This window comes from Marmota flaviventris, chromosome 15, assembly GCF_047511675.1.
Source record: "Marmota flaviventris isolate mMarFla1 chromosome 15, mMarFla1.hap1, whole genome shotgun sequence".
NCBI lineage: Eukaryota > Metazoa > Chordata > Mammalia > Rodentia > Sciuridae > Marmota > Marmota flaviventris.
The window spans coordinates 39542299-39559108 of record NC_092512.1 but is presented as its reverse complement, the minus strand read 5'-3'; the positions used below and the strand labels follow the sequence as shown (position 1 = coordinate 39559108).

Here is a 16810-nt window from a genome sequence, read left to right as displayed (position 1 = left end):
AAGGACCATGAGTGATGAACAGGCCTGGGAATTTGAAGAGCAGTATGAAGTTCAAAGCAGCTACATCAATATTGTGCAATGTACATATAAATGTGTAACCTAACAATTTTCAATAGCCATATTAAAAACAAACAAAATAGGTAAAATTAATAACAACATATCTTATCTAACTCAATATACCTGAAATATTTTCATATTTAAGTATTTAAATCACATTAAGTGCATATTTTACACTTATAGAATCAAAATATCTCAATTCGGGGTAGCCACATTTCAAGTGCTCAGTATCTGGAAGCTTAGAAATTATGTGTGGAGGCTGCGGGGTGGTGGTGAAAAGAATGAGAAACCACAAGTGCACTCTAGAAGAGAGGAGGAGAGATGACGTTGACATAGCTGTTGGCCTCATTTTTTGAAAGGCCTTGCTTAGGTGCCAGCTGAATTTAAAATTTATCCTTATAATATAGTTGCTAGTGACTATGTTTCTGAAATTATCTGTGGTAAGGACTATTTAAAAAAAAATTTAAAAATCTATTGTAGACTAAAACTTCTGTAAAATATAATGGCAGTGAATTAGACAAATAAAGTGAAGCAATCTTTTTTTTAGTATTAGATTTGACAGATGTAGTCTGGGTCCACTTTGTGCTGCTCTAACAATAACACAGACAGGATAATTAATAAAAAACAGAAATGTATTGGCTCACTGTTTTGGAGCTTGGTAAGTCTAAGGTTGGGGGTTGACATCTGACGAGGTCCTTCTTATTTTGCCATAATGGGTTGGAAAATATCATGTGTCAGAGGAAAGACAGGACAAAAAAGAGCAAGAGAGGGTGAACCCACTTGTAACACAGTGAGTCCATTCCCATGATAATAGCATTAGTTCAGTCATGAGGGTGGGGCCCAAGGGCCCTAAACACCTTTGAAAGCCTCATCTCCCAATATTGTCAAAATGGTGCTAAAAATTCAACATGTATTTGGGAAGGGACAAGAATTCAAACCATAGCAGATATCCAGTTTACAAAAGTGTCAAAACCAGATTTTTGCAACACTCTGATGCAACACTCTGTAATGATACAAATGTTCTGTCTGTCCTGGACAGTATGGTAGCCATAGTGTGCATATTTATGAGTGCTTGAAATATGGCTAGTGTGACTGAGAATTTAACTTTTTAATTTTATTTAATTTTAATGGACTTAAATTGAAATAGCTGCATGAGAATACTGGCGACTGTATCTGGTAGCAATAAATAGATTTACTCCTAATCTTTGTATTTACCGAATATGGACTAGTAAAAACAGTCTGTGGATTGGCTTCAGTCCCAAACCCATACTTTGAGTAGCACCATTTAGAACATGGATTCCCAGAGCTGGGATGGCTTTGTGTGTCAGCCAGTCACTTAATCTCTCAATGCCCTAGTTCCTCGTTTGTGAAATAAAGGTAATAATAAGAAACTACTTTATATGGTTGGGTCGTTATGAGGATTAAATGTGTTAATGAATGCAATGTACTTAGAACACTGTTAGATGCATGGCAATAAATGTATCTTGTTATTATCATTATTGTTTTCATTATTATTGTGTAGGTGATGGATATCATAAGCTAATGGAAACAAAGCCCAGTCTCTTTATTAATTCTTTGCTTTTTGTAGCCATTTAGACTTCTTTCTTCTAAAGGCCTGCCGCAGTCCATGGTACATAGTTGGCATTCAATAAAAATAAAGTTTTGAACACATAAAATACTTTTGGAGCACAGATGAAAAAGGAATTATTTTTTAGTGGAAAGGGAATTAGGAAAAGCATTGAGAAAAGATGACATCTGAAAGTGCCTCAAAGGACATGCTCGACAAGCAAAAAGGAAAGAGCACATCAGATATGGAAGCAGTGACACTCACTGGGTCATACTCTATTTAGAGGGAGATGCAGCATGTAACACTATTCGCCATATCATTGTTGCCACTGCTTCTTTCTCCCATTCCTAGTTCTCTTTGGTTTTAAAATTTTAGTAGGCAGGATCACTAGGTAACAAGAGTTTCTATGTTTTAATAAATGCTGCCCTATTTTTGATAAGGCCAGTCACTGCCCCATTGCTTGAATATGATGGAGGAGGCTGGATACTAGCTGGGAAGGAAAGGGACAGGGGTGCTGCCTGAACAGCAGTCCCTGGGTTATGGGCAGATGGCCGTGAGAGTCTTGCCCCCTAACACATCATATTTTTTTACTTACATAGGTTATTTTGGGAAGAAAACCAACCTGAAAAAAAATGAAGTTCCTTATTTTCACATTTGTTGGTGTTGTTCACCTTTTATCCTTGGGCTCTGGGAAAGCTGTATACAAGCACGGCATCACTCAGAGAACTCTTCAAGAAATAAAAGAAGAAATAGCCAGCTATGAAGATGTTGCTAAAGCAATTATCAACCTCGCTGTTTACGGTAAAGCCCAGAACCGGTCTTATGAGCGATTGGCATTTCTGGTTGATACCGTTGGGCCCAGACTGAGTGGCTCCGAGAACCTAGAAAAAGCCATCCAAATCATGTACCAAAATCTGAAGCAAAATGGACTGGAGAACGTCCACTTAGAACCAGTCAAAATCCCCCATTGGGAAAGAGGAGAAGAATCTGCTGTGATGCTGGCCCCAAGAATTCACAAGATGGCTATCTTGGGTCTTGGCAGCAGCATCGGGACTCCCCCAGAAGGTATTGTTTTTCTTTTTCTTTTCAATTTGCTGTGTCCTTTATTCACTTGGCATAATTGATTACAAATATGCATAATTTATATTGTAATTCGGACAATAGAAAGAAAAGGAAAATATAATCATTTCCTAATCTATTGACTTACTGAGTTCTCTACTCTAACACTCCTCTTCTTCCTTTCTCCCCTTCCTTTCTTCCTTTGCCTTTTGAAAACAAAACAAAACTGATTGTGTAGGGTTACTTTTAAAATGAATGCTCTATAGCTTTTGGCCCTGATGCTTATAAGCCCCATCACTTAATAATTGTGATCTAATATAAAATTAGCATCACTCTGTAGAGAATCAAGATATATGTGAATAGAATACAAAAAAGAATCACTTCTAAGTGGCCTCAATGTGAAGAATTTCTTAGAATTAGTGAAGTAGAGAGGCTTGTGTAGTGAATCGATTTTAGTTTGTTGTTTTGTTATTATTATTTTACAGAATCTGAGACTCCAATGCAAGGAATTACCAAGGGTCATGTGTAAACTTATCAGAATCCTGGCTCAGTTTTATTAGACACAGTAAATGCCTGGATAGGAAAAAGCCAGTCAGTAGTGAGCTGTCAAGCAGTCTTGAATGTATTCATGAACTGATTTCCCATGGCAGATGAATTAGTTTCTATTCTTTTGACTTTCTCTTATTCCAAGAGAAGTAGAGAAGTAGATTGTCAGTTTTAAAAAAAATATTTATTGAGATATAATTCATGCATTATAATATTCATCTGTTTAAAACATACAATTCAGTGGTTTTTTAGTCTATTCAGAGTTATTCAACCTTATTGTAGAACATTTAGTTTGCAGAACACAATCTAATTGTAGAATATTTTCATCGCCCCCAGAAGAAGTTCCATTACCCACGAGGAACCCATCTTATCTGTATCTTACTGAGTCCTAAGCCCTAGGCAACCCCTAATCTGCTTTCTATCTTTATGGATTTGCTTATTCTGGACATTTCATATAAATGGAATAATATGCTCTGTGTTCTTTTGTGACTGGATTCTTTATGGGTTTATCTATGTTGTGACATTCATTTTATGGATGTACTACATTTATCTTTTCATCAGTTGATGGACATTTGGGTAGTTTACAGTTTTTCATTATTATGAATAATGCTGCTACAGATGTTTATGCACAGGTTTTTGTGTGGACATGTTTTCATTTCTCTTGGCTATACACCAAGGAGTAGAATTGCTGGGTCATTTGGTAATGCTATACTTAATTTTTTGAGGTACTGCCAAACTGTTTTCTTAAGTGGCCATAGCATTTGTTTTAGTTTGCTTTTTCCTCACTGTGACCGAAATATCTGACAAGAACAACCTAGAAGAGGAAAAGTTTATTTTGGCTCATGGTTTCAAGATTCAGTCTATGGTTGGCTAATTCCATTGCTATAGGCCCAAGATGAGGCAGAACATAATGGCAGAAGGGAGTGGTGGAGGAAAGCAGCTCAGGACATGGCAACCATGAAGTAGAAAGAGAGAAAGGGGAAAGAGAGAGTTCCCTGCTCACTCATGACAAAATATAAACCCCAAAGGCATGCCCCCAGTGGCCTACCTTTTCTAGCCACATCTTACCTGCCTATAATTACTGCCTCGTTAATCTATATCATTGGATTAATCCACTGATTAGATTAAGGCTTTTGTAACATAATCATTTTACCTCTGAACATTTCTTGCATTGTCTTACACATAAGCTTTGGGGGGACCCTTCATATCTAAACCATAATTTTCTGCCCTGGGCCCTCAAAAGCTCATTCCCATCATACAATGCAAAACATACTTAATCTATTTTCAAGACTCCCCATAGTCTAAACAGTTCCAGCATTGCCCAAAAACCCAAGACCAGAATCTCATTTAAGACTCAAGGCAAACTCATGAATGTTTTTCCCTATAAAGAGTAAAAGCAAATTACACATATTCAATGTATAATGGCAAAGGTAAATACCATTCTATGTGCTCACCAACAATATATTATGTGTTTTTTCCCGTATCCTTGCCAACACCTGTTTTGGTTATACCTATCCTACTGGGTATGAAATGCTATCTCATTATGGTTTTTGTTTGCATTCCCCAAATGACAAATGACATTGAACATCCTTCCATATTCTTACTGGCCATTTGTATGTCTACTTTGGAGATATAATTCTTTGCCTGTCTTTATATTGGACTACTTGGTTTTCAAAAATTGATTATTGATTTGGAAAAGCTCTTTATGTATTCAAATACAAGACCCTTTTCAGATACATGATTTTCAAATGTTCTCTTCCATTCTACAGATTGTCTCTTCTCTATCTTTATGGTAACATTTGCTGCAGAAATCTTGATTTTGATTTACTACATTTTTTTCTTTTATAGTCTGTAATTTTTGTGTCCTGTCTAAAAAAAACATTGCTTAAACCAAGGTCATAAATATAGTTTTACTGATCTATGATTCTTAGTTGATCATTTTTTTTACTGTCAGTACCTTGAATATATTATCCCATTGCCTTCTGGACTCCACAGTTTCTGATAAGAAGTTAGCTGTTAATATCTTGGAAGTTCTTTTATACAGGATAAGTCATTTCATACTTACTGCTTTCAAAATATTCTCTTTTTATTTTTAATATTTTTACTTTGATGTACCTACATGTGGGTTTCTGTTTTTATCTTACATGTACATTCAATCTTCTTGTGTGTGTAGATTAATGTTTCTCATCAAATTTGGGAAGGTTTTAGCTATTATTTTTACAAATATTTTTCTTTCCTTTCATTTTCTCTTTTTCTTCTGATACTACATTTATGAGTATGTTCGTGCATTTAATGATTTCCTACATTTCTTCAAAGTGCTGCCCATTTTTATCCATTTCTTTTCTCTCTGTTTTTCAGTATGCATAATCTCTATCAATCTATTATGAAGTCCACTGATTCTTTTTTCCAGTAGATCAAATCTACTGTTGAAATTCTATACAGTAATTTTGTTTTCAGTTATTATAGTTTTCAACTCTAGAGTTTCCATTTGATCTTCTTTAAAAACTACTTTTTTATATTTATATATATATTTTTAGTTGCAGTTGTCACAACACCTTTATTTCACTTGTTTATTTTTTTATGTGGTGCTGAGGATTGAACCCAGGGTCTCGCACATGTGAGGCAAGTGCTCTACTGCTGAGCCACAACCCCAGCTCCTATTTTTATTTTTTTGATATTATCCATTTGATCAGTCATTGTTGTCATGCTTTTCTTTAAATATTTATTACTTTTAGTATTGCTTTTACAACCTTGAGTATGCTTATAATAGCTGTTTTGAAATCTTTGTCTGCTATGTCCTTTATTGGGGCCCCTTTGTAGCCAGTTTTTACTGTGTTTAGTGCATTTTGTTTAGTGCATGGTTAACACTTTGTATTTTTTTCCTGATTTATAATATTTTAATTGAAAATGAACATTTTAAATAACATATAATATTTAAATAATATTTTGCAGAAAGTCTGTATACTTATTCCTCCCATTGTAGTCACTAGAGGTTGATTTTGTTGTTGTTGTTTTTGTTATCATTTGTTTGGTTTTCTTTTGTTTAATGACTTGCTTTGAAATCTGTTTTTTCCAAGTGTACAGCTTCTGATATCCCTACTCATATTACTTTTATTTTTCCTTATTTGTTCTTTTAGTGTGTTTCCCTAATTGTCACCTTGGATCTGCGTGAGCCATTTATTGGTCAAAGATTGTGCTTAAGTCCTCTTTTTACTCTTTAATGTTGGATGTTTTTGTGGCATGGAGTATGTTATTAAAACTGAGTGAGTTTATGTTTTTGCCCCAATTTCAGCCAGGACTTAGTTTCCTTTCTAATCACTGCTAAGAGAGTGTATTGGACATGCATATTGTCCTCCAGACTACTAGGATCATGTGATTTTATTTTAAATCCTGGCTTAATCATATTTTCCCTGGGGTGAGAATGGCTTATCTTTCAGTCTATATTTGATGAGAGGTTATGCTTTAGCCCCACAAGTGAGTAAGGCTTCTGCCCTTTGTTGATGAACCTGTGCTCAGATCGAGAAATGTTTACAAGTCTGATCCAGATCTTATTCTATTTGATTCTGAATAGGTATATCCTAGGTCATGTGTGTAGGTGTCCCTACTCCCAGGGCTTAATAGGATCCCAGGAGAGTACTTTCAGTTTTTTTCTCTCCCTGCTCTTTTAGTTGAAGTTCTGCTTGCTCTGTCATTTTGCTTGTTGCTCTCAGTATCACAAAGATACCAGCACCTTAATTTTTCTACCAAGCTTTCTGTTGTTTTCAGCAATACTTTTAAGTATGGAAATATCCATGATCTGCTTCAAATGAAGCCACTAACTGCAATGAAAACTATGGACTTCTTCATCCTCATGACATCTTTTCATCTTCATGGGAACTAGGTACAGTGATAACAAGATGTCTCTCCCAGAGTGACATCTTTAGCAGGAGTTAGAAAGGGAGGTTGATGGTTCCTGGTCTTCTTGGGCTGAAGTTCTCAGAATGGGATTATTATCTATAAGGGAACTGAAATGGGGCAATCAGGGTCCCAGTGTTCTTGTTAGAGACCCTTGTGGTAGAGTTTCTACCCTATGAGGAGCTGGGTAGAGGAATGGAGTTAGTCTTCTTGGCCATGTTTGCCTAGAACAGAACTGCAACAGGGAAATGGGCTTGAGGAAATGATAAACAATGGTAGCCTGAGGTTGGGGCTGTAGCTCTGTGGCAGAGCACTTTCCTAGCATGTGTGAAGCTCTGGGTTTGATCCTCAGCACCACATAAAAATAAACAAATAAAATAAAGGCACTCTGTCTATCTACAACTAAAAAAACAAAACAAAACAAAAAAACCAATGGTAGCCTGCCCTTGCAAGGGTGAAACCATAGCCCTAGACTGAGGACTGATGAGGATGGGTAGGAGCGGGTACCCCATCTTCTTGGCTATACTTGATTGAAATAGAGTGGCCATGACAGAATTTCTATAACACAAAGCTGGGGATGGGAGAGGGAAGCAGGTCGTTACAAATGTCACAACTTTCACTGTTCTTTTCAAGTAGATTTACTTGAAAAAAAAATATATATATTTATATATAAAATTATAATTTAAATTATATAATAATACATATATATATATATTTGTAGGGATGCATGATGATTTATTTTTTTAAATAATGCCTTTATTTTTTGTTTTTAAATAATCTTCACTTATAAAAAAGTTGCAAGTACACTACAGAGAACTTCCATATATCATCTAGATTGTTCAATTGTTAAAATTCTATCATATTTGCCTTGTTATTCTCTCTCTCTCTCTCTCTCTCTCTCTTTCTCTACACACACACACACACACACACACACACACATGCACACACACTATACTTTTCCAAAAAATTTGGGAATAAATTGCAGACATGAAGCACCATTATGTTTTTTGGGGGAGAGAGGTCTGCTCAACTTCCCACTCAACCATTCTGGAAGTATGACTAGGGTGGCCAGTTTTGATCTCTCTAAGACTGCATGAATAGGTAGTAGACAACCCTAAGCTTCTTAGGGAGCCCCTCAACCTGGGTTCTAGTGTCATTCGGGAGTTAGTTCAGTTGCCTTCTGTTAAGCACAAATCTGTGTTAGGTGCCTCTTTTTAAAATCCTCCCAAATGTCTTTTTTTTGTATTATTAGTCTTTTATTAAATGCTACTTTCTTCAAACCAATCGCATGGCCAAAATTTATTTCAGAAACAAGCACTCGGTGACTTTGAACTTGTGATCTCCTTCCTCAGCCTTCCTGAGTCGCTGGGATTACAGGCATGTACCATCCTGCCCAGCCAGGAAAGGTGACCGAAATACTCTGGTCTGGATGGATTGGAAACAAGACATACAACCCTGTTGCATAATAGAACATACTGCAAGCCACAAATATGCACCACACGTGTAATTTAAAATTTTCTAGTATCTGTATTTAAAAAGATAAAGATACTGACAAAATTAAATTAGAATAATATAAAGATTTAACCTGTTATATCTAAAATGTTATCATTTAGATATGAATTACATATTCATAAGAGATATTTTACATTCTCTCCAAATGTCTTAAAAAGGCTAGACTTGACTTTCTTCTCTTCACTTCTTTTCCTTTTCTTTACTTCCCTTTCCCTTCCTCTTCTTATATTTTCTCCCTTTCTTCCTCCTCTTTCTCTCTTCCCTTCCTTTCCTTCCTCCTTCCTTCCTTCCTTCCTTCCATCCATCCAGAAAAACAGACTTTAACAGGTTCTGTGGTTTACCCAGGATTAGAAAACTGGTAACAGGGCATGTTGAGGCATACATAATTGTGAAACTCCAGAGTTGTGTTTTCAGTCATTAGACTACATTGCCTCACATACAAATATTCTGATGTTACTTTCATCTGTAAGATTCCTATTCATAGCCATGTGGCTAGAGCTGATCTGTTTTAAAAGTTACTGATACCTGAATTGTAATGCATCTTCTTTTTGGACACGTTTTTCTATTCTTGTTACTTTCTTATCCTCATTTCTCATTTTGTAGTGGGGCCTGCTCTTCCTTGGCTATCTGCCTGGTGCTGAAAACTAAGCCAAGTTACTGATTGCTCCTGGGGCCTTCAAATCCCAGGGGAAGTAAGTTATACTCACTGGAATCTATCCTGATGTTCCAAGACACACTTTCACCCCACTCCTCATTCCATGGGGTTCAAAGCAGATAAGCAGTTGTCTGGCAACTGGACTATTTTAGGCTCTGAGGAGACTACGCAGTTAGTCTGGAGCAAATATGGAAGATTTCCACAGGAAGTGGAGTAAAATCTGCATAGACGAATCTCAAGGTGTAAACAGAGTGAGGCAGAGACATCTCCTAGCCATTCTCCCAGGAGGTCCACCTTATTATTTTGGCTTAGTCATTTAATTACCATAGGCCTTAACATTGTGACTTGAAAGATGAAAGTTAGTTGGAGGGGTAATCTGTAAGGTTTCCTTTAGATTGGGAGATATCATTTTTATGAGAATCTACAAGGGATCAGGAGAGCTAGAATTCATAAGAGCTGGGTTCTCTCAGACATATGTGATGAAACAAATTCCTTGTATAACCAGAGATGATGGTTTTTTAGCTTTCCAATTTTAGGCTTGAGTTTTATAGTATGTGTTGGTTTCTCCATGTGACAAGGTGAGGGTTCTGTGATATATTTGTGAGTTTGCTGAAGGATATACAAGCAGTGTAAGTAAGAAAAGATGTAGAACAAAACACAGTCATAGAATTAAGACTTGAGAAATAATAATCTCCAAAGAATCCCAAGATAATAAAACTGATATGAGATTTGAACAGAACAAGTGGAAGAATGAGACTCAGGAGTCAAACCCAGAACAGTCTGACATATGGACAAGAAACAGGAACGTGGGTAGAATGTATGGCTGTTCCCCAGCAGGCACAGCTCTGTTTTTCATGAAGTTTGGTCTCTAAGCCCGCTCAGTAGATCATTGAACATTTACTAATACATTTCTGCAGAGATACAGAGCTTTACCCAATACTATATGCTATAGATCGCATGTCTGATATTAGCTTGAGAGCTCCTGAAGCCCCGGAGAGAATCTTATCCATTTCTGTATTCTGAGATACTAACACCATATTCAGTAAGCAGTAGTTATTCGTTCAATGTTCGAGCAACAGTGTATTTTTTTAGGTAGGTCTTTCTTTGAGGTATTATTCAGTTGTAATAAAAAAAAAAGTGCCTCCCATCCAAGTACTAACCAGGCCCTGCTTAGCTTCCGAGATCAGACAAGATCAGGCGTGTTCAGGGTAGTATTTATATACAAACAGAGCTATGAAAAATTGTTCTATATATGTAGTAAGAATTGTGGTGCATTCTGATGTTATGTATTTAAAAAACAAAACCCATTTAAAAAAGTGCCTCCTCTTTTTATGTACTGAATCACAATGCTCCTGGCCCATTATCATTAAAAAAAATTTTTTTAGATGTTGATGGAGCTTTATTTTATTCATTTAGTTATTGAGAATTGAACCCAGTGCCTCACACATGCCAGGCAAGTGCTCTACCACTGAGCCACAGCCTCAGCCCCCATTATCATTCTCTTATAATTTTCCTGATTATAAAATCAATAACTGATAATCACAGAAAATATGTACATAAATATAACAATTAGTAAAAATCATGTTTAAATTTTCTCTCCAGTGGGATCAAATGTATTTTTTTCTCCAATATTTCCATATTTATATATATATTTTCATTTTACAAATTTGAGTTCATACTGCAAAAATTTTGTGCCCTTTTATTTCATATGTGTGAACAATCACCACATACCAATAAATATCATTTGAAATAAGTTTTAATGTTTACAGAATTAAAATATATGAGTTAATGTAACCCAAGCCATGTTTTGGAATCTAGATATTTTTTTCATCTTTCTCTTTCTCTTCTTTTAAATGGTATGGCAATAATAATCCTTTATTATAGAAAATGCAAATCGATTTTTAAAGGAGATGTTTTTACATTTTTAACAAAATAGAAAAGGAATGACCAGGATATTCTAGGAAGTTGTAATAGAGAAGCAATAAATAATTTTAAAACTATTCCTACAGATTTTAGAAATGCCAATATAATTATTTGAAGCCATTTTCCATCCTAACAGTTTTAATTGTTTAAAGATATTAAAGCAAGATATACACACACACACACACACATATAAATAACATTACATGGGATGTTATTTATAATACAATGTAATACACATTTATATTACTAATATAAATATTGATACATTTAGGTTCCTGAAATGCCGCAGTCTGGCTGGGCACAATCAGAAGCCACTTGTCAAAAGAAACTAACTTTATTTTTAGAACCAAACACGCCAAACAAACAGCCTCTCAGGAAAAACCCCTCAGAGCCCAACTGCCACCATCGGCTTTTCACAAGCCTCTCTCTCCCCCCACAAGCTTCTCTCCACCTCCCACAATCCTCCTGCTCTTGAGGCCGATTGGCTGGGTCACGTGGGCAGAGCCAAAAAGTCCCCCAATGAGCAGCTCCGTGGTCTGAAAGGGCAGGGAAACAGTCCAATGAGCATCACCGCAGAGGAGCCAATCAGCTAGATGTTGCTGGGGCCAAGGAGCCAATCAGCTAGATGTTGCTGGGGCCGCTGTGAGCCAATCATCAGCCGGCAGCTGGATTGCTGGCAGCTGGAAGTTTGCTGGGGCCCCTTTGGCTGTGGCTCTCAACATCTCCCCCTCTCTGTTTAAACAACAAGCATGTGGCTTAGGGACCGTGCCTGTTAGGCAGTCCAATTCAACATATGGTCCTTACCCGTCATCGGATGAACTGACCTCTAGGCGTCAGCCTCCTGTCTTAGGTTGGTACCACTGCAATTGGATCATACCCGTCACTGACTACCGGTCCAGCATACAGCTATACTTGTGGATAGGCCTTTGCACCAGTGGGGGGGTGAGGTTCTTTGCCTCACCTCTGTTGGCCCCCAAATTTTAGACCATCACTAGTAGAGGAGGATGCAAAATGCCATGACATTAAGCCAATTGAGGGCTCCTTTGAAAAATTGTACAGGTGAGCTCACAATGTGTCCAGGCAAGTTCTGCAAGCAGTTCAGTGATGGCTATTGTAGAAGGTGTAGATTGGTTTTATCTTTGACTTCACCAGCACTGGGATGAAGATAGGAATTCTGGCAATAATGGCTAAAGAAAAAATTATGTAACATTACAGAAGGCACTAAAAGAAAACAATTTTCTTAACAATTTACATTGTCTTCACCGGCACTGGGATGAAGATAGGAATTCTGGCAATAATGGCTAAAGAAAAAATTATGTAACATTACAGAAGGCACTAAAAGAAAACAATTTTCTTAACAATTTACATTATCTTTAAGAGAATTATTAAATATAATGAAAAGGAAAGGTGAAAGTAAACAAACAGATCTGTTAACCTTCTTTTTTGTTTACATATTAAAACAATCCTCAACAGTTGTTTACCCAATATAAATTAAACCATATAAATCACGTGAAAAAAAAAAATATTTGGATCCATTTTATCATGAGCGCTCATCATATATGATATATGGACATTCAAACATATAACACAAAACACAAGTGTGCACACATAACATAATACATACAACACATAACATTATAGTAAAGGCCTTATAACTTTTTACAGGTGAAATCTCCATTGCAATGTTTAAAAACTCTATAGTCAAAAAATAGAACTGATCAGCAAAACATTAACCTAGGTCTGTATGAGCTCAAAAAACAAAATAGAACTTCATGATATGGCAAAGGGCAATAATAAAATAGATATTGAAAAAAGCATCCTGGTTCTGTTGCAGATGTAAGAATAGCCAAACTGGAGTTCTGGATATCAGCTGTTATGGATTTGAGCCAAATCATCTTCTTTTTGGTCTGTAGAAATCGCTTTAGTTAATCTTTCTGGAATCCAAATCGGCTGCTGTTCTCCCTGTGGAAACACACAAACAGACCCCCGACTCCAGACAATTACTGGGTCAGGACCTTTCCATTGTCCTGTTACAATATCCTTCCAAAGTACCTTGGGCTTATGTACATTTTTTGGACACATATGCCTTTCCGCAGCACTAAGTCCTGATGAATCCAAATTTAAAAAGTTTAGAGTAAAAAGGGTTATTTTAAGTTTATCTTTGGGGAATATATACCCCTTCCCAATTCCTTCTTTTTGCTTTAATAAGTACATTTTAATAGTTTGATGAGCTCTTTCAACTATGCCTTGTCCCTGTGGATTGTATGGGATTCCTGTTATATGAGTAATGCCAAATGTTGAGCAAAATTGTTTAAAAGAGGTAGAAGTATAACCAGGGGCATTATCTGTTTTTAACTGTTTTGGAACACCCACAGTGGCAAAATTTTGTAAGCAGTGAGCTATAACATCTTTAGTTTTTTCTCCGGCATGAAGGGAGCCCATCAAAAATCCAGAAGAAGTATCAACTGTAACATGCAAATATTTTAATTTTCCAAATTCTGGCAAGTGTGTGACGTCCATCTGCCAAATATGGTTAGGTATCAATCCTCTAGGATTGACTCCAAGATTAACTTGTGGTAAAAAGGTCACACAATTTTGACATTGTTTTATTATTTGTCTAGCTTGTTCCTTAGTTATTTTAAAACGCTTTTGTAAAGTATTAGCATTGACATGGAACTTTTTATGAAAATTTATAGCTTCTTCTAGTGTAGAGAAAATATGTATGTCATGTGTAGTTTTATCTGCTAAATCATTGCCCAAACTAAGGGCTCCAGGCAATCCTGTATGTGCCCTGATATGTCCTATAAAGAATGGATCTTTTCTGTCCCAGATTAGACTTTGTATAGTGGAAAGCAAAGAGAAAACAGTAGAAGAAGGGGAAATCCTACCAGCATCTTCAAGAGATACTATAGCATTAACTACATACTGACTATCAGAAAATAAATTAAATACAGAATCTTTAAACATCACAAAAGCTTGTAAAACTGCATTAAGCTCTACCTTTTGAGCTGATTGTTTGGGTACTAAAAATGTAAAAGTTTGATCAGGGGTAACTACTGCTGCTGTACCATTATTTGACCCATCAGTGAATATATTTGGAGCATTCATGATAGGTGTTTTTCTTGTCATTTTTGGAAAAATTACAGGATGCAATGCCCAAAAAGACAATAAAGGATTAGATGGTAAGTGGTTATCAAATGAAACATTAGATTTGCACATGATTATTGCCCAAGTATTTAACTCATTAGCTAACTCATCAATTTGATTCATAGTATATGGAGTAATAATTTTATTGGGAGAAATTCCAAACACTCCCTTTGCTGCTTTTATTCCTTTGAGTATTAATTGTCCTACAGCCTCAGGATACCTAGTAAGAATAGTGTTAGGAGAATAAGATAAATGTATCCATAATAATGGACCTTCTTGCCAAAATACTCCTGTAGGAATATTTTTTGTTGGTAGTACAATAAATAATAAAGGCAAACTTATATCAATTCTATCCAAATGCATATTTTCCATATATGTTTCAATGATTTTTAATGCCTTTCTTGCTTCAGGCGTTAACATTCGGGGTGAATTTGGATCTGATGGACCTTTTAGGATATCAAATAAAGGTCCCAACTCTCCTGTTGGTATACCTAAATAAGGCCTTATCCAATTTATGTCTCCTAATAACTTTTGAAAGTCATTAAGTGATTTGAGTTGATCTACTCGTATTTGAATTTTTGGTGGACGGACCATGGTTGAGGATAATAGAACTCCTAAATAATTAATTGGAAAATTTAATTGTACTTTATCTATTGCTATCTCTAGATTATAATTTTTTAATAAGTTTGTAAGTGTGGCATAACATTCTAGCAATGTGTTTTTATCTTTGTGTGCTAATAATACATCATCCATATAGTGAAATATTTGTAGTTCAGAATTTTGATTTCTAAGTGGCTGGATTGCTTTGTTAACATAAATTTGACACATAGTTGGGCTGTTAGCCATCCCTTGGGGGAGTACTTTCCATTCATATCTCTGATCAGGACCTTCATGATTCAGTGCAGGGATAGTAAATGCAAAACGTGGACTATCCTCAGGATGAATTGGAATTGAAAAAAAACAATCTTTAATATCTATAACTAAAACATACCAGGTTTTTGGCAAAGCAGACAACTGAGGAATCCCTGATTGAGCAGGTCCCATAATAACCATCTCATTATTAATGGCTCTTAAATCTTGCAATAATCTCCATTTACCAGATTTCTTTTTGATGACAAAAATGGGAGTATTATGGGGAGATACAGAAGGTTGTATATGTCCTTCTGCTAATTGTTGTTTGACCAGGTCATGGGCTGCTTGTATCTTTTCTTTAGTCAGGGGCCACTGAGGAACCCACACTGGTCTTTCTGATTTCCAAGTAATTTTTATTGTCTCAGTGGCCCTTTCTGAAAATCCAACCCATGTCTGTCTGTTCCTTGATCTATTTGTATTGGTGCTGCTATACCTTGTTCTTGTTTTTCTAATCTTTTTCCTTTCCTAAAACCTTGTCTAGTCATAATAGTGGGTGCATTTTGGTTGATGTTATTTGTTAATGTCAAACCTAATTGATCTAGGACATCTCGTCCCCATAAATTTACGGGAAGATGATCCAATACATATGGCTGTATAGTTCCTTCACATCCTTCAGGATCCTTCCAATCTAATACCATTGCACTTCTATGGGGATTAGTCGCCACTCCTAGGCCTCGAAGCGTTTGAGTGGCTTGTTGTAATGGCCAATGTTTTGGCCATTCTTGACGAGAGATGATGCTAAGGTCTGCACCTGTATCCAGTAGCCCATTAAATTCATGTCCTTGAATATTTAGTTTTGGCATGGGGCGAGAATCTAAATTTAAAGAAAGCATAGCCCAATCTACACCTGTGGAACCTAATCCCTTGGAACCTCTTTCTACAGTACGACTGGAAAATTTATCATGTAGGCTGGGTATTATTAGTAACTGTGCTATTCTATCTCCTGGTGAAATTACTGATATACCCTTTGGAGAACTGGCTATAATTTTTATTTCACCTTCATAATCGGGATCAATTACCCCAGGACTTATCATAAGTCCTTTTAGAGTAGAAGAGCTGCGTCCCAATAATAAGCCTACTGTTCCTTTGGGAAGAGGTCCTTTCACCCCTGTGGGAATGATTTGAACTCCCATCTCTGGAGTTAGTACTGCTCTGGCGGAGGCGCAGATGTCCAACCCTGCGCTCCCTCTGGTTTGTCTGATGAGGGATCTGATGGACAATGTGTCCTGGGCACTACCCTGATGGGGTTGCTGGGTTCCTCCAGTGCTCCGTATATTTGTGGTTTTGGGCCCCGGAGCATTGGGCCCCCTTGTCCATTTTTTGGCAATGGAGCCTGATGCCTTTCTCCACGATATCGTGGATAAACACCTGGTCCTTGTTCGTTTTTTGATAATGGAGTACCCTCTATGGTGGTTTGAGAACGGCATTCATTAGCCCAATGTCTCCCTCTACGGCATCGTGGGCAAATACCTGGTATTCTACTCCTTGGATACCTAGTTTTGTTAAACCCTCCTCCAATGGGGCAATTCCTTTTAAAA

The 16810-nt window shown here is 36.6% G+C and overlaps 1 protein-coding gene across 4 annotated transcripts in view; it reads left to right on the top strand.

Annotated features, from left to right (window-relative positions):
• Cpq (carboxypeptidase Q) overlaps positions 1 to 16810 on the top strand; it is a 449500-nt gene that overhangs the window by 88647 nt on the left and 344043 nt on the right. For all 4 annotated transcript variants that reach the window (XM_071602223.1, XM_071602224.1, XM_027953187.2 and 1 more), the window contains exon 2: positions 2224 to 2689. In XM_071602223.1, coding sequence (XP_071458324.1) covers positions 2257 to 2689 — 433 coding nt within the window. In that variant the 5' untranslated portion in view covers positions 2224 to 2256. The remainder of the gene's footprint in view (positions 1 to 2223; positions 2690 to 16810) is intronic.